Raw genomic sequence first — 18,029 nt, 5'->3', positions numbered from 1 at the left:
AATGGTGGAAAAAGTATCGATGAAAAATAAACAAAAAAAATAAATAAGTATAAGTAAAAAGATAACTACTGATTTTTATCTATATATATATACCACAATTAGTTGGCACTGACGGAAGTAGAAAAGAATCGTTAGAAAAAATAAATGATAAATTCTAAACATAGAAGATAATTTGGATCTTTCAAAGAAAAAGGGGAGATAAGAAAAAAGTAAGAAGTTATAATAATTTCCTGTTACTCAGACTCAAGCTTTTCTTCATTTTTTGTTCTCTTTTTTTTTCCTTCTTCATTTATCTTAACCGATGTAGAATGAAGGAAAAAGTTCCGAGGTAAAATAGGGAGCAATACATCCCGCTTTATCCCCTCTTACCGACGGCTTCTTCAGCAAAGCACAGAGAGAGCTACTTAGGACTCTACAGTGCTCTGCAGTCAACCTCTGGACATCCACCTGCGAGGACGGAGGTGTACGACCCCATATCCGGTGTAGTGAGACATGACCGGCATTTGAAACTCGTGCACTCGTTTTTTTCCCTTTTTCTTTTTTTTCATATTTTTATCTATTCCTTAGTAATAGCAATCGAATCGTTTAATGTAACGTTGAATTTGTCCATCTTGTTGCTAAAAAGGGAGTGAGACAATTCGGGGGGAACACGCTGTGTTTACTGGATAGACTCTCTCTCTCTTTTTCTCTCATTTTTTTCAAGGTGAGTAATGTATAACATAGTAATATATATGTATATATAATTTAATAGTTATAAAAATTGTGTGGTATTATTAAAATTTTAAATGTAGGAAGTTATATTTGATATATTTAACGTAAATATTTTATTTACGATTATTTCAAGAAATGTACCATTAAAGTGTATTATACAAGTAACATAATTATTGACAAACGACGATATTTTATTATTACGAGTAGATATAGATATATTTAAATCTGTGATAAACATTGATGTTTAGTTTATATATTGACGAATTATACGGTGTAATAAATGCAATTTTGAAGAGCTGTTACAAAGGGTAGTTTACATAATGCTTAAAATTACCAAAGTAAACGAGGGGAGAATTAATCTTTATCGTTAGAAGATAGGAATCGGAAGATAATAATTTATTCGTGAGACGAGTCACCGAAACGTTTTTACCGTTATTGAACCCGTAAGGATGAGTAAACATAAATAAAACGTGTGTAAGGTACATGCTCGTATTCGATAAGACAGAAGTTTAGAAAAAAAAAAATCCTTTTGGATGAGACATACAACGTTACCGTTAGAATCTTCCGGATGGACCATTAGCAATGTATTACTAACTGTTTCTAAGATACGTGATACCTAAAGTTAAATCGTTGTAAATCGAAGTTAATTGGACGCAAAGATCGATCAAAATTTGAAATTTAAAAACGTAAGGAAAATATAAATAGATAATGAACTTAAGTATGATTACGTAGGGCTACTAGGTACGACCGTTATGTAAGGCCGTTAGAAAGGCCGCAAAGTAGGGCCGCTCAAGTTCATTCGATTCTCATGAGTTCTAATCTTGTTTTCTTTTCTTTTCTTTTTCGATATAACTCGCATGGATCTTTTCGATTTCAAAATCGCGACTTGCGTGCGGAAATAATAAGTGTGCGGAGATAGGAAGAGTGAAGAACCGTCTTTGTCAGAGAATAGACGTATACATTTAATAACAAAACTGTCTTATGTATGTATGTGTGTTTGTATATGCGCTCGTATATGAGGAGAAAGAGAGAGAGAGAGAGAGAAAGAACGAACGCAAAGAGGTCGTTAACGTGGTCACGTTAACCGACCTTGAGCAGGATCCGTCGATGATTTCTTGATGGTGTACAGCTTTGATAGTAAGAAGAATCAAGCGTAGCAAATAATTCTTGAATTATTATATTCGTATAAGCAGCAATGTTAGGAGTCCATGAAATTCAATATTTGAGATATTAATTAAATCAAATCTATCAAGGAAGATGGATCTAATTAAAAATTTTCATTAAAAGATGTTCATTGGGGTTTAATGTTGAAAGCATTCTGCTTTCACTCCTATCGTATCCACTCTCATATCCACTCGTGAGAATGTGACTAACGGAAATTATTATGGATCAAGCAACCTAGAAACCCGAAAGTGCATATAAGGACGCATACCGATAGTAAACCGCCACTATTAATCGTCATTCGAAATCGTGGTTGTTATGCGCAAGAGTGGAACCTCTCTGCTAACTAAACTAACTATCTAACTAACTAACACAAATAGATTCTATATACGATTGAACACATCGATGCGTACGAGTTGCCGCGAAAGGGAAAAAAGTTTCAAACTGTAGAGAAAAAACGCACGTTTCGGTTCTTACTGCTCGAGCCCTTTTTTTTATCTTTCTCGTAATACCTTCCTGTTCTTTTTTCTTTATTCTTCTTTTTTCTTCTTCTTCTCTTTCTTATAGACGAAAAAATAAAAGTACAAAAGTTTTTGCACTTGACCTCTCGCGAACTCGAACTACCAGACAGAACGCATATGTTGATTTAATAATTCTCAGACTACCCTTCTTTGTTACTTCATTTCAGATGTCGAAATATTATTTCGGATTGTTTCTAATTATTATTGCGACGTGTGCTCAAATGTACACTGCGAAAAAGTGCGAAGGAAATGGTGTAGAATTGAAATATGTTTGGGGGGATGCATTAACGGACTCGCCGGATTGCATAGGACCTAATAATATGCCATATCCTACGTAAGTGTTTAAATATATCTAAAAAAAGATTTATTATTGTATTTTAATCGTCAAATTTAAAGATTTAACTTTTATTTACAGAGCCGCGATATCGAGAAGCTTTAAAAATGTTTGGGCGAGTGGTAGAACTGCTAGATCTCATCAGGCTCGGACTATCGATCCCGAAATAACGAGGCAAGCTCTTCTTCATAATTACAAACTCCTACAAGGAGATTACTCGATAGCAGCTCATACACGAAACGGTAAGTCTTAAATAAGTTTCATAAATATTCTATCTTTCATGGAAAAAAAAGAACATAAAACAAAATTCTTTCGAATAATTGTTTTAACGAAAAACAAGAAAAAAAGAAAATCAGTTACGCTCTCCACATCCACAGGTTAACACAAAAAGTTTCTTTCAAGGATTTTCCAGATACAATGTATTTTTTTCCTTGCAAATTTGATAACGCCCAAGAGAAAAATTATTTTAATCTAATTTTAAAATAAAATAAAAAGTTATCTCGGTCAGAAGGAAACGACAGACAAAAAAATTCGAAGATTTATAGAACGAATACGAAATTATTTGCCATCTTTTCTTGCCTCTTTTGTATTCATAAATTATGCATCGATCACGAACGATGACAATGATCTAGATCGATCATTTTTAGTTTATCTCTCTATATAATAGTATTACATATTATATAGCTTTAAAAGTTTATCCTTCAATGAAAAGAGGAATCCTTTGAGACGGAAGACGGGTAATAAGGCACCATGTTATCCAGTCAATACAGTTATCGTTCGTTGTGCTTATAACGGTATCCGTAGGCGACCCACTCACGTTCCTTTCGAACGTCAACTCGTACACGTTCGTCGCTCCGAGGAATTCTGAGGAAAGAGCGAAGTTGTACCCTCTCGATCCTCTTCCGTCTCGATATCGTAGATCTAAGGATCTAGCTCCTCTTTAACGTTTTTTTTTATATCTTCGTTTGAGACGAGAGAGAGAATTCAGAGTATTATTGATTAATGAATTGTCATACTAATTTATTTCTTACATATGATTTTAAGGACGATCCTTTTCCGCCAAGGAAAACTGTGGCTCGCCGAGTAGATTATGTAAAACAAGATATAACACTACAGCACCTATGTATGGTGTCAGTTTGACGAGTGGTCAACCAGTGACAATCGTGCAAAAGTTTCCTGATCTTCTTCAGCAAGTCGTATTCGAAGTATGCGAGTAAGTATTCCGTGTTTCTATAATTGATATTAACGTTTTGTCTATAATGTCTAATATAAGAGAGAACATCGTAACATGTTGGAATTAAAACGAGAGAGTTTCGAATTAAAATTCTCGTCGTTGTCCCAGCAATTCGTTTTATTTCAAATGTAGCACACTAGGCCAGATACGTTCAATGATACTTAATGTTCACGAATAACGTGTATACTTAGGCCTACTTTTCAATTATTTTTCGAATGGATAGTAGTGGTAAATATTTGATCAACGAGTTATAATTCTTGTTATTATATATTATATCATATAATTTCATATAATTGAAAATCAAATAAAAACATATAATTAAAAATTGAATATCTATCGAATCTTTATCTTTTCGATTTAAAAAGTAAAGATTAAAACGAATGTGTTTTTTCAGATCGAAAGAATGCGATGTAGTCCATGGCGAATGCACGCAAACGTATGTGCCTTACCTGTTTTTGGTGATTCCTTTGGGGCCGGTGACCTTAACCGGTCAGGATTACGTGCTTGTTGAGAGCGGTTGCGTCTGCAAGCCAAGGAATTCGGCGAGTACAGCATCCGAAACGCCAACTGTGCCAAACTTCTAAGAAGTATTTCTAATACGAATAAGAAACGTCTACGGTGATGTCCATTAATTTCTTCGACGAAGTTTCTCGAAAATTAAAGAGAAAGACACGAAGAAGGATGAGGCACGAGAAGACGTAATATACGAATATTGTGACAACGTAAATGAAAATTCAAAGGACCAACTCGTCGATCGAAATAATGAACTATCTTTTTGGCGATCGTCGAAATTACAGGGAAATGTGTTTAATGAAAAACAAGATATATATATATATATATATAGACATACGCGGTACGCAAACTGTACAAAGAACTTCAAATTTAACGTAATTAATTATTATTATAACAAAATGTGTTTAACTTGTAAGAATATACGATTAATATTTGTAAAACTATTACGAAAATTATCACGAAACTTTACTGTGTTTCTTGATAAGATTATACAAATCGTTTCTTCGCTCTTATTATTTATATATGTACTGTAATACGAAAAAAAATAACATACAAAAATTTATTTTTTATCGTACTAATGTTGTGTCTGGAAAAAAAAAAGAAAGAAAAAAAGAAAATATGTCATATCGTTTTTCGAAGTTATATATCGGAGTAGTTAGAGAGTAAAGAAAAGATATTGCTGTAGTTTAAAAAAGTAAATCGGAGCAAGCAACAAGGTCCGCGGAATCTGGTCTCGGAATTCACGATCCAGTTCACTAGACTCGATTCGAGCCGGTTTTAAGCAGGTGTATCGCAGAATTCAACGAACAAAGTACGATCAAAGTATGCCTTGATGGAAAACAAGGAGTAATTTTAAATGAAACTTTCACGGCTATTCGTTTTTAATAGTGTGGTAAGAAGTTATGCGATTAATATTGATATACTCATGTTTTAAATGAATACCTTAAATCAAGTTTAAAAAAGAGACCATGTTGCATCGATAAGACTTTCATTAGTCGATAAGAACACAGTCAGGTAGTCTTACCGATGGTGTTAAAGAACCACTTTCGAATCTTGTCCTTTTTGAGGAAGAAGTAACAAGTTAAATGAAGGACAGGGTCAAAGGCAATGAGGTTGACTCATACCACATATTACTTAAGCAACATTTAAATTATTTTTTAAGGTTAGCGAAAGTTTCACATGCGTGTCGAACTCGGTCGGTAAAGAAGAGTTCCTTCGGAGAAGAAATAAATATTACTTCTTAAATATCTACTATTCGGAATATAATTTCAAATAAAATCGTGACTACCATGTACTCCTTTCGATGTATCGAGTAAGCCTTTGACCCTGTTTATGTTACTCGAAAGAGGACGATAGCAAGTTATACTAATGAACGGGATGGAGGGACGCTGATCGAATTGACTTTACTGTAAATTCCGATGAGTGTAATGTACCGTTACAGCTTTGCGGAACCCTTCACCTCAATTCGCATCTCTTACATTTTTCTTTTTCTTAGTTAATAGTCTAACTCTATGCGAGTACACCATTCTCAACACCTATTACACATTATTGAAAATTCATTCATATTTTTACTTTAAAAGGACACGTATTTTCTTCTTTACATTTCATTTTTCGTTTTATTTATTAGATGATAAATATTTGACGAATATACAATTATAGTGACCCCAACGTTTTATAAAAAAGAATTATTTTTATTATCCAACTATTTCAGAAATTAAATTACATTAATAATCGATTTACGTGCTACTTTGCTATCGATAATTATTGAATGCATGTGTATATATATATTTATTAATTTATTATTTATTTATCGTTTTTATTTTTATTGTGTCTTTAAAAGGTTATTTGTAAAGTTCAATTCATCTTAAAAAATATTTTCTTTGATAATCTATATTTTTGTTCATATTGATAGGTATCGTTCTTTCCGTATCGATATAAATAAATTAATTAACAATAAAATAAAGCCACTTTATAAGTTTAATAAAGAATCGATTAAAGTAAAATTGATATAAAATTGAGAATGAACTGGAACTATTTTATGTTTAGATTTATTGCAACCAATCATAATTGAAAAAAGACGTAAGTTAATTCAACTAAATTCTAATTGGTCAACTCAGAAATTTAGGTTACACATTTGTTTATAGTAATATTGTCCATAACAAATTTTGTAAAACTTACGATTTGCGGATTTCAAAATTAATATTTTGTTTATTCTGTATTAAAAATAATTTTTAACCAATAATAAATTTTAAAATTATCGAATTTTACAAGCGATTTGACGAATGACTTGCATAAGAATATTACGAAATTATAGGTTGGTAGTATTGTTGACGCAAAATAGCATTATTAATTATTACCATTTTTAAATCTTCGAATTAGAAATAAAAAATTAATTTTAAATATTTAGACTACGCTTATCCGAAATTAATTTAAACAAAATAAAAGAATAGAAAACAAAAAAAAGTATAAAAAAAAAACTAGAGGTTATGGTAGTGAAAGATAATTTTCTTTGCATTGGTAACACAAGGGATTTTTACAATATATTTCCGTTCTCGATGATTCGTATTCAAAGGAAATGTAGCAGCAGCCATGTTCGTCAATTGATTCAGTAGTCGCGTCGGTACGTGGTTTATTAAAAATTTTTGTTCTGATGCTAAATTTGTGAAATTCTTGATCGTATTCTAAAATTTACATATTGCGAGGAAGAACATTTTCTTAATTTTACGTGATCAATTTTTCGATAAATAAATAAAAACAGAATCAGTTTTGGCACTCAGCCGACTGAGAACGTAGTTCTCTGCACGGAACTTTTTCAACATTCACATCTTGCCAAAATGATGTATACGGTAAGATAACTTAAATATATTTAGATTGCATAACAAAGGTCTGTTAATCTTAGACTTTGCAATTTTGTAATAAGAATACGTAATACGATTGCTTGTTAATCTTAAAAAATATTTCAATTATGAACACAGGGAACAACCGCTTCGCAGGACACCAGATTCAGCGACAAAGAGAAAAAGCTTCTCAAACAAATGAAATTTGGTGACTCTTTGACTCAAAAGGTGATTATAATCATTACATTGCCTACGAGTTTATTATTTATAGTAATTGTAAAAATTTGATACATTATTATTTTATATACAGGTCGATATGAGTAAGGTAAAACTTGATGTGATCAAGCCATGGATTACAACGAAAATTACGCAGATTCTAGGCATGGAGGATGACGTTGTAGTAGAATTTGTGTATAATCAATTGGAAGAAAAGGTAAGACATTCATCATATCACTTTGGGTAGATTCAGCGATATAGCTAATTTAGGTTTAGTATCGTTTTATCAAATGAATTATAAAATGCGTTCACTTGGCTTTTTCCCCTCATCATAGGATATCGATAAATACACGTTATTTCAGCACTATGTTTGGTACAATTTACAGACATTTAGATCCAAAATCTGCACGAGTTGCCGAATTTGGATTGGTAAAGCAACAAGGCAGAAAAGATAGTATTTATCGTACTTGCCTGATTGCTTTTTAATTTGGTTAAATGTCACTGTTCCTGAGTATCCTGATTTTTGTGAACCCAAGTATCTCCTCCAAGCATATTCATTTTCAACAAAAGAAAACTGATGTAGCTGATCTTGTCAAATTGAATGTGTGAATATAATGTCTTATTGCATATGTTTGAATTCCCCGTTAGTATAAGTAGAGACCGTTGGTGGGGCTCAACCCTTTAGTCCAAATGGCATTCGGATGTGCTCTTCCCTACATCCGTATGGCCGCCTTTCTATCAACCGTCGACCATAGCATCAACCAGTTGGCAGCTGCTATATCAACATCAGCTTAGTACAACTGCTGAATCTTCAGCATCTTGGCTGTACCGGTATCATCATTACAACATCATCGAGGGAAACGACTTCACATCAATACTATCACCGCATCATGCTGATTATGCTGCGGATCCTGTTTAATTCAACCTTCTTGGAGCCCTTCATCCATGGTATTTCATCACTTGGCTTTATAGCCGATGAAATACGTGACTGCAGCCACGAGTATTGTCTTCATCATAGCTGCCACTTCAATAAAGGTCGTCGGATATCGAGCTACCACTGCAAGAGCTGTACCCAGCTTTTGTCTGGGATTTGAGCATCGGCAGTATTCCAGAGGCTTTCTTCTACGAGAACATCACTTTATCATCTTCCAATCACCTGCAGACCTGTCATCTCCCTGTCATCTGCAGACACCTATCAACATCGGGATCTTCTGGGAGCTACACACAGCTGCAGTACACAATCAACCTTGCGCATCCTGAAAATCACCTTCCTGTGCCATTATCCATGTTGCATAAACATGGATTTTAATTGGAGCCGGTTCTACCTGGTGCTTGCAGATAAGCATCGATCATCATCTGGAATTAGCAGCGAATAGAAAAATCTTTCCAGTCAACGCTGGAAGTATCTCTTCAATGGTTTGACAGTCTTTGTCAATGGAACAGGTTGGTGAAATGGTAATCCTTTTATTCTGCATTAATTCTTTGACTTTCCTATTTCAGCATTTCCAATATAGCATTTCATGAAATTACGAAGATCTTAAAGGTATCTGTATGCTTGAGATATTTCTGCATTTATCGATAAAAATATTTTTCTTAGCAAGTGCTGTTGCCTCTCTTACTCTTCAGGTTATTTTATGTGCGGTTCTGTGATGCGGTGGGTAAGATATGTCACTAATATGGAGATAAATCTGCTTTTTCGAGGGGGAAAAGCAGTTAGTAATAAATTAGGAATAGTGTGATTTTGTATTATATATTTTTATATATATGATGCTTGCACAAAGGTATACATACGAGTAAGATTTGTTTTTTTTTTTTTTTTATACAAATCTCTCGAATCTTACCATGCTAAAGTTGGATTTTTGTAAATTGATAAATTTATATGCTATGTATTTTACAGTTTCCTGATCCCCGAAAAATGCAGATCAACCTCACAGGATTCCTTAATGGAAGGAATGCTCGATCTTTCATGGGTGAATTGTGGGACCTTTTGGTCTCTGCTCAAGAAAGTGTTACAGGCATTCCGGAGGCTTTCTTACAACAGAAAAAAGATCAGATTAAAAAACGTTTGGTAATTATATCATCTTTCTCTTCAAATTTCAAATTTCAAATGTAAACTACATATATTCACATTTATTTGTCTCTCTCGTTTTTTATTTTTTTCCATTTTGCAAGGCATACTATATAAATTTATCTACTTGTCTTGTCATGAATTGCTGTCAGAAATAAAAACAATTGAGAAGCTAAATAAAATGTACTAAGAAGTTAGGTTCACTGATTTAAAAATTGATAAATATTAATTATTGTATAATAAACAGTAAACATTATTAAAGTAGAATAATATATAATTAAAATATTGTAATATATTACTTAGGAAGAACAAGAAAAACTGCAAGCATCTTTAGCCGAAAAAGAAAAAGAGAAGGAACGTGAGAAAGAAAAGGATGAGACGGACAAGATAAAGAAAGAAGAGAAGGAACGTGCTTCATCAAAAGAGCACAGAAGAGATAGGAGTAGAGATCGTGATAGGGACAGGTATGTTCTTTTTGTTATTAATAATATATTTTTTAAAGTAATAATAATATTTCGTGAAACCTATACTTTGCATTTCTCGCATTAACTATGTTAATGTGTTAATGTAGAAATAAAAGGAGTAGATCAAGAGATCGACACCGAGATCGTGATAGATCAAGCCGTAAAAGGAGGTCTTCTTCAAGATCACCTAGCAAGAACTCTCTTAAAGATAACGGAAAAGATATGTCAGATATTAAAGTTGAACGTGAAGATTCACCACAACCTGAAAATGCAATACCATTAATGCCAGTCAAAACTAAACCGTAAGTATATTGGTGATATTTATTTTTAGTTTTGCTTTTCTATTTTTTATCTTCCTTTAAATGTATGTATTGTCATATATTATTTATTAGGGAAGCCGCAGTCGCAATATCCAGATTACAAGCAAAGTTAATGAGCATCGCTGATGGTAAAAAGAAAAACAATCGTACACCATCACCTGAGTCATTGGATAAAACAACAAAAAAATCTAGATCAAGATCCAAATCTCCAGCAACAATGCGTTCCAAGAAGTCTAGATCAAAGTCACCTAGTAGAGATTCAAAATCACGTAGATCACGATCACCTGGATCGAAATTAAGACGATCTCGATCTAAGTCTAGATCCCGAAGATCTCGATCGCGATCACGCTCTAAGTCAAGAAGATCTAAGTCACGTTCGCAAGATCGTTTGAAATCAAGAAGATCAAAATCAAAAAATTCGAGATCACGTAGTAGATCACATTCTAGATCGAAAAAATCTCGATCAAAAAGTGACGATCGAAGTAAATCTAGAAAGTCGCGATCCGCCTCGAGCGATTCGAGATCAACGAAATCTCGTTCGAAATCATCTGACAAACGAAAGGACAATATTGATTCTAATCGAAAACGAGATAATAGTACTAGCAGTAGTTCTGGAACCGAAGGAGACAAAGGTGCAAAGGATAAAAATGATTTTGAAATAAGGAAAAAGAAAGATGGCGTTCAGGCTAAACGATCTTACAGAAAAACTAATAAAGATGACAGCGGTAGCGACAGTGATTCAAGTCGTGAAAGAAAGTCAGCACCCAAAAGAAGAAGTCCATCACCACGTAAGGAGAGAGGCCGTTCTAAGGAAAGAGATAGATCCCGCGATAGATCTCGAGATCGATCGCGAGATAGATCACGTGATAGATCACGTGATAGAACGAGAAGGTAAAGAAATAGAATTTTAATTAAGTAGTATTTGAATATTAACCCTTTGCACTCGAGCGGCGCCCGGCCAATTTCAAGTGTCAACTCAACCAAAACTAATTACAGAGTGTAGTATTTATCAAAGTTTGTTTTTTTCGACATATAAATGAATAAACTGATAATGTTTTATTATTTCTATACGCTTGTTTGTTTATAAATGTTTTTAAAGTACCTGTAAAATGTCTACTTAATTTGGCCGAAATCGTCTCGAGTTGCTGGTTCGCGCAAGCGAAAAGGGCCTCGAGTGCAAAGGGTTAAAGTTACTCACTGTTTGCATAATGTGTTTCAGAAAAATTAACTGTCTATTTTTTTTTGTATGCTTTTCAGGAGATCGTTGGATAGAGAACGTGATCGACGAAGGGAACGAGAACGAGAAAGAGAGAGAGAAAGATTGGACAGATATAGCGGAAGTCGTAACATGCGACCACCGTCAGTACGCAGAGCACCTAGTAGGCGAAGGTAAGTCTGAATTGCATTTTTTAATTAAATTGAGATTATGAATGTTCTACAAGACAAATAGAAAAACTATATACTAAAATATATTGTTAAAAAAATAAAAGATAAAATGGAGACTCACTTTACTATGGTTAGTCATTTTAATTGGATTTGGTAATTGTAGTATTACAGTATAAAAGTGATGATATGTTTCAGAAGTCCACCACGTAGAAGTCCAGCAAGATATCGTCGAAGATCACCAAGTCCTGGAGACAGGCGAAGAAGAAGATCTTTGGATCGTAGGAGGAGATCATCGGAGAGACGCGACAGACGACGATCACCCGATCGTCGAGACAGTAGACGTCGTTCACCAGATGGAAGAGATAGATCGCACAGGTATGATAGATCGTCTTCTCGTGACAGATCGAGTAGACGAGAACGGTCCAGAGATAGAAGGGATAAGGATCGTAGATCGAGATCTAGAGATCAACGATCATCGGTGGATCGTATAAGAGAGGGAAAACGATCTCCCGATCGTTCTAAGGACGTCAAGGATAAAACGAGGGACAAGAAGGTCGATGAAAAAGTTAAAAGATCGACCGACACGGGATCGCGAAAAGAATTACGAAACGGAAGGTCTAAGTCGAGTAGCTCGGAAAGTAGCGAAAGTAGTACCTCTAGCAATGAGGATGAATCAGTTAGGTGAGTATTATGTCCTTATTTCCTATCTCTTTCTTTTCAGAAGCTACGGTTATCCAGTTATATGAGTATTCTTTGATTGACGCGTTTTATTAAAACTTTTATGTTAAATAACTTTCTCTTTTTCATACTCATTTATTTTCTTTTAACATTTACACTTATTATGCTCGCAGAAAATCGGTCGAAAGAAAATCTCAAGAGAAGCACGATCGAGAACAGTTGGACGAGAATAAGAGGAAAGAGAAAGAGAAGATTCTTAAAGAAGAAACTATGAAACGGGCTGAAAAGGATGTGAAAAAAACCGAGTCGATCTCTGTCAAAAAGGCTGAACCAAGCGTTTCACCAAAGAAACAACAGTTAACTGTACTTCCTGTCAGCAGACATAGGGTAATTACAAATCTTCCTTTTTTTTTATTTGCTCTTTATTTTTATATACATTTAACGTCGATAAAAATAAATTTTTTAAATTTTAGTTCTCCAAGAGTTTATCCCGTACACCTTCACCATTTAAGAAGACAGAAGACATCATTGCAGCTGCTAAGTTGAAACAACCGTCAAAGTATGTACACATATCTATATACATGAATTAATTAATTTATTTATTTATTTCATATAATTATACAATGATACAATATTCTAATTGTAGAGAAGATTCTAAGGAAGAATCACCAAAAATAGGCGAACCAAGTGCTACATCTGGCGACGCTTTTCTTTTGAAAAAAGATGATAGATCAACCAAATCAAGTAAACCTGCATCGGAAGAGAAAAGAACTGGTCAAAAATCTATTGAAACAGTAGCACCTAAAAAGCCAGTTGATTCTATAAAACGAGTTAAAAGAGATAAACGGGATGGATCTACAGATTCTGATGATAGTGATACTGAAGGTAAAAATAAATGAAATTTTATTTTACAAAAGAACTTTACTATTTTATTAAGAATTAAAAATACATATATAAATATATTTATAGGGAAAAAGAAGGTAAAGAAAGTAGATAGATCTAGGAAATCTAGAAAAGTTTCTTCCGATGAAGACAAGTCTGATAAAAGCAAAGCTGGTTCTAGTTCAGAATCTGAAGATGATAGAAAACATTTGGACAAAAGTAAAAAAAGGGATTTAAGTCGAGGAGGTAAGATTTTAATAAATATTTATTTTCAAATAGTTACGTAGTGATAATTATAACTGACTAAATCAAAAAGTTTAAAAAATTGATTGTATGATTCATTTTTTATTACAACTATTTATATATGAATTTATTAATTAGATTCAATAGATGATCGAAGTAAGGATAGAAAGGACAATAGAAAACGTGAAGTAATTGAAAGTGAATCTCGAAAGCGTAATACGAAAAAAGAAATAGAGGAAGATATAAAAAAGGTTAAGAGATCTAGAAAAGATTCTTCATCTGCAGAAGAGGATTCCAAAGCAAAAAGAAATAAAAACGATGACGATAAATCTAGATCAAGAAAGTCTAAGAAGGATTCAAGTTCTGACGACGAACCGAAAAAGTCAAGGAAAAGAAGAGATAGTTCTTCCGAAGATGAAAAATCTAGAACACGGAAAACAAGAAAAGATTCTACTAGCGACGACGAAACTAAAACAAAATCGAAGAAATCTAAACGAGATTCTAGTACCGATGACGAAGATATTGTGGAAAAAGATATTAAGAAGAAACGAAAAGTTGATGATAGCTCTGACGAGGAGAAAGTTAAAAAGAAACGTAAAAAGAAGACAAAAACTAGTACAAGCGAATCAGAGGTTGGTATTTAAATGTTGTATCATAGAATATTGTAATAATTAATATTATTATATATATATTATTATTATTGCGTAATATTTGTCAATATATACAAAAATAATTTGTGGTTAATTTAATTTGTGCGTATACAGGAAAGCGAAGTAGAAGAAAAGAAAAAGAAGAAGGATAAAAAGCATAAGAAGCATAAGAAACACAAAAAACATAGAAAACACAAGAAGAAGAAGATCGCAGATTCGGACGAATCCGATATAAGTGAAGGGAATACAGAAGAACTAGAAAAAAAACTACGGGAGAAAGCATTAAAATCAATGAAAAAAGGACATAGTATTGAAAGAAGTGATTGAGATTATATGTGTCGTATCCAAGATCGTGTTACCTAACATGTATTCATACCACAATGTACTGATCAAATTGATGAATTATCTTGTGAATTATCTTGTTTATAACTGGAAAGAAAGCGAGGTTAAATTTGAACATTGACCACATTGAAATTTGTTCATTATGAAACCAGCTTCTAATCCTTGCACTGACATGTCATTTAACAAGTAATTTATTTGGTATATTATTCTTATATACCTTTGAGAGTGCATATTTTAATTTTTATTTTCATTATTAATATAATCAAAGGATAATATTACAAATAATTTCATAAGTTGATACAACTAAGCATGAATACATCAGTACGTTATTACATTTAATTATAGCTATTTTTTTTGTCCTGAAATAGGACGCAACACCTATACACCTCTAAATTTTAATAATTTTAAGATACGTAGGTAGATGTTGAGTTAGGAAACTGTTTACTTTTACTTTATTCTTATCACTAAGCAGTTATATATGTGTCTCATACCTAATTTTAGCGAATTATTTCTTGTTATATAGCACCATTGCGATACAAAATGTCTAACTTATTTTCATTTGTGTAATTAGTTTCACTACCGAAATTTGCATTTAGTATATAATAATTTATATATTATATAATGTTGTTTATTTCTACTGTACAACTTGAAAAATGAAGATATTTTGGCGTCGCTACTATCATCTCATTCGATAACCTTTACTTTGTAATAATCACCAATTTTGTCTAGACTTTAAATATCGAATTTATACGTGATGTAATTTACTTTATAATTCACGTATTCTTAGTATTTGAAATATATCATTTTGGAAAAAGTGTGATAATAATGTTCGATAATTTCTATAGTTAATTTATTTATTATATCTTACATTCATATATACAATACTTATCTGTTTAGAGACGCAATATATAATTTACATTTTAACCGTTTAGGTATCAATTTATATGAGGGAAATAATAAAAATGTACATAAGAAACATTTAATTTTTTGGTGCTTTAAGTGATATATAAAAACAGTAGGTTTCGTTTTTAATCGTTACAAACAAAACTGTACATATTTTATATATAACTTGAATGATTAGTTATATTAATCATTTTGTACTTAGACAGAAGATAAGTTGTCAAATGTATTCGAGGAATTAAGGAACATAGAATTCCATTCTGGAGAGCATATTAGTGTATTAGTAACTGTTCCGAGATTGATGAGTTCACCATTTAGTTCAACTGTATTTAGCTTTGCAGCTATAAGATCCTGAAAGAAATATGTATTTTTAAATATTATTAGCAAATTTAATACATTTCTTTTTTTGAAGGGTAAATTCATCAATGATTACCTGTCGAAAACTCTGATTAGATCCAACATTTACTATTAAACTGCTTTTGCCTATACATAAGCGTGCATTTCCAGATTTTAAAATTTGTAATTTTCCAATCATACCAGCTTTCAAGCTGCTTAGAGTAAAATTCTTTTTGGAATTGTTTTTATTTTCTGTCTCTTGCAGTGTATCATTTGCATGCTTCGATTTTGGTACATAACTATCGTTACTTGCTTCTAAACCTGGTAGGCAATCAGGAAACTGCAAGTAAATAATTAACTGTTAATAATATTTCGTAATATTATTTCATCAAAATGTAAAAATTCCAATACCTGCATTAACATATAGGAATGAGGTTTGTTTTCAATAACTTGCGAAATATTGTTCCACAAATTTGTTTCTATAGGCTCGCCTTTTATAAATTTGTCCTTTTTAATTTCTTTCTTCACTTTAATTACTGGAAATTTATATTTTATATAACAGACAGATTATAATAATTAAATAGTATATTATATATTGTGCACGCACTTACCAGTGCCATTTTCTGAAATGATTGGTTTTTGATTTATCTCTTCATCATCCAATGTACTAGTTTCAGTCTTAGGTTCCATTTTAAAACAATCACCTAAAATTATTAATGACAATAAATTATAATTGTATTCATTTCTATATTACTGTGTCGTATTAAAAGAATCATACTCTTTTTTATTACGGGCAATGAAATAGGAGCATTATATGTATCCAGTCCCGCATCATCTACACCATCATCGATGAAATCATCTCTTAATAATGCTTTTAGTTTTTGCTCTTCTTCTTCCTTATTAATTACACGATTTAAGTTTAATTTAGGTTTTTCTATTGTAGGTTTTCTATCAGAGCTATATCGTCCTCCTCCTTCTCCTCTAGCCCTTCTACCAATTTGAGGATCAATTGTACCTTGGGAAAATACACCAGAAGTCTGGCCATACAAAGAAATAGAAATGAAGTATAATGCACCATATAAGTTTGCTACTTTATCAAGAAAAAGAGAAGTTAGTATTATTAAAAAAAATACCTGAATAAGATTGTTATTGCCTCTGCCTCTTCCACGGTCAGATGATCCACGACCTCTTCCTCTACCTCTTTGCTTAAGTGATTTGTCAGGATCATTTTTAGTTACCACTGTTTCCCTGTATACAAATGTTAGTTTAATTGTTGTCCAAGTTATAATATTTAGAAATATTAAATACGAGAATGGACTTACTCTTTCTTTCTGTTTCGTTGAGTATTCAAATTTGGTACATAAACTTTTTTTGTCTTTTCAGTCTTTATATTTCCACCTAAAGTTAAATCACGTGGTAACCTAAAAGAGGTTAATCGTGTAGTCGTGGGTGCAACGCCTGGTTCTGTTTTAATATTTTTGACAGTTACTGGTAAAGAAGTTCCTGGTTCAATTTTGATTTTTACATCTTCTGGAAGTACAGGCTTTTTATTGCCACTTCGATTAGAAGCCATTTCTGATGATTCTAACAAAATCGTTTATGCTAATAAATATCTTCAATGTTCACGCTTTGATCAAGCGTCTGTGAGTTTCTAACCTATACATAAGTTACATCAATATTTCCCTTATACATTGCTGCCAATCGTAAAAGTAAAAATTTCTAGCTGAGATTTATTAATTTTATATTGATTGCTACTATTTAATATATTTTATATTTTTTATATTTTTTATATAAATTTAATACATTATAATTTTTAATTTCCGTTTTTTATGTAAAGCATTTTTATTAATATTCTAATATTAAAAAAAAATCATATTTAAAGATTCATAAAATCTTTGCAACGAATAAAATGATTAATTAATATTAGAAATATTTGTATTTTCAATAAAAAAGAATTTAATTTGTATTCTTGTAAAAATAGTCTTATATAAAAATTTATGACTTAAGTATTATGCGAGACAAGTTGTTAGCCAATCAAATTGCAGCTGCCATGATACTGTTGTTATTTAGCGCGGCAATAAGGCAGACATTGTAATCGTGAAATAAGAAGGCTCCTGTATTTTACAGATTTTCTGCTATTCGACCATCGATATCACAGATTTTTCAACCAAATCATGCTCGGAATTATGCTTGGAATGACAGGTAAGAAAATTATTTGATTACTTTATAATAT

The 18,029-nt window shown here is 32.3% G+C and overlaps 3 protein-coding genes across 7 annotated transcripts; 2 read left to right on the top strand and 1 right to left on the bottom strand.

Moving 5' to 3' along the window:
- Nucleotides 1–630: 630 nt before the first annotated feature.
- LOC122519634 lies at nucleotides 631–4,890 on the top strand. Its single transcript, XM_043639221.1, has 5 exons — nucleotides 631–703; nucleotides 2,561–2,727; nucleotides 2,809–2,969; nucleotides 3,772–3,940; nucleotides 4,356–4,890. The coding sequence occupies exons 2-5, from the start codon at nucleotides 2,561–2,563 to the stop codon at nucleotides 4,543–4,545; spliced, it is 687 nt and encodes a 228-aa protein (XP_043495156.1). The 5' UTR covers nucleotides 631–703; the 3' UTR covers nucleotides 4,546–4,890.
- Nucleotides 4,891–7,036: 2,146 nt separating this feature from the next.
- LOC122519868 (serine/arginine repetitive matrix protein 1) lies at nucleotides 7,037–15,538 on the top strand. 5 transcript variants are annotated; one of them, XM_043639642.1, is made up of 15 exons: nucleotides 7,037–7,320; nucleotides 7,450–7,539; nucleotides 7,622–7,744; nucleotides 9,425–9,595; nucleotides 9,899–10,059; nucleotides 10,167–10,361; nucleotides 10,452–11,270; nucleotides 11,637–11,768; nucleotides 11,964–12,446; nucleotides 12,617–12,830; nucleotides 12,917–13,002; nucleotides 13,090–13,328; nucleotides 13,413–13,571; nucleotides 13,707–14,200; nucleotides 14,333–15,538. In XM_043639642.1, exons 1-15 carry the CDS (start codon nucleotides 7,309–7,311, stop codon nucleotides 14,543–14,545), a joined length of 3,591 nt encoding a protein of 1,196 aa, XP_043495577.1. In that variant the 5' UTR covers nucleotides 7,037–7,308; the 3' UTR covers nucleotides 14,546–15,538. The 5 variants fall into 5 exon arrangements, with proteins under 5 accessions (XP_043495577.1, XP_043495580.1, XP_043495576.1 ...); XM_043639645.1 differs by having other exon boundaries at nucleotides 11,961–12,140; XM_043639641.1 differs by having other exon boundaries at nucleotides 11,961–12,446.
- On the bottom strand, nucleotides 15,397–17,447 carry LOC122519870. The gene is made up of 7 exons (XM_043639646.1): nucleotides 17,119–17,447; nucleotides 16,930–17,044; nucleotides 16,575–16,833; nucleotides 16,408–16,500; nucleotides 16,208–16,332; nucleotides 15,894–16,136; nucleotides 15,397–15,811 (listed from the first exon to the last, which is right to left on the bottom strand). Exons 1-7 carry the CDS (start codon nucleotides 17,367–17,369, stop codon nucleotides 15,662–15,664), a joined length of 1,236 nt encoding a protein of 411 aa, XP_043495581.1. The 5' UTR covers nucleotides 17,370–17,447; the 3' UTR covers nucleotides 15,397–15,661.
- Between the last annotated feature and the right edge of the window lie 582 nt (nucleotides 17,448–18,029).

This window comes from Polistes fuscatus, unplaced genomic scaffold (assembly GCF_010416935.1).
Source record: "Polistes fuscatus isolate 324 unplaced genomic scaffold, CU_Pfus_HIC Scaffold3, whole genome shotgun sequence".
In the NCBI taxonomy this organism is placed as follows: Eukaryota; Metazoa; Arthropoda; class Insecta; order Hymenoptera; family Vespidae; genus Polistes; species Polistes fuscatus.
This window is presented reverse-complemented; position numbering and strand designations above follow the sequence as displayed.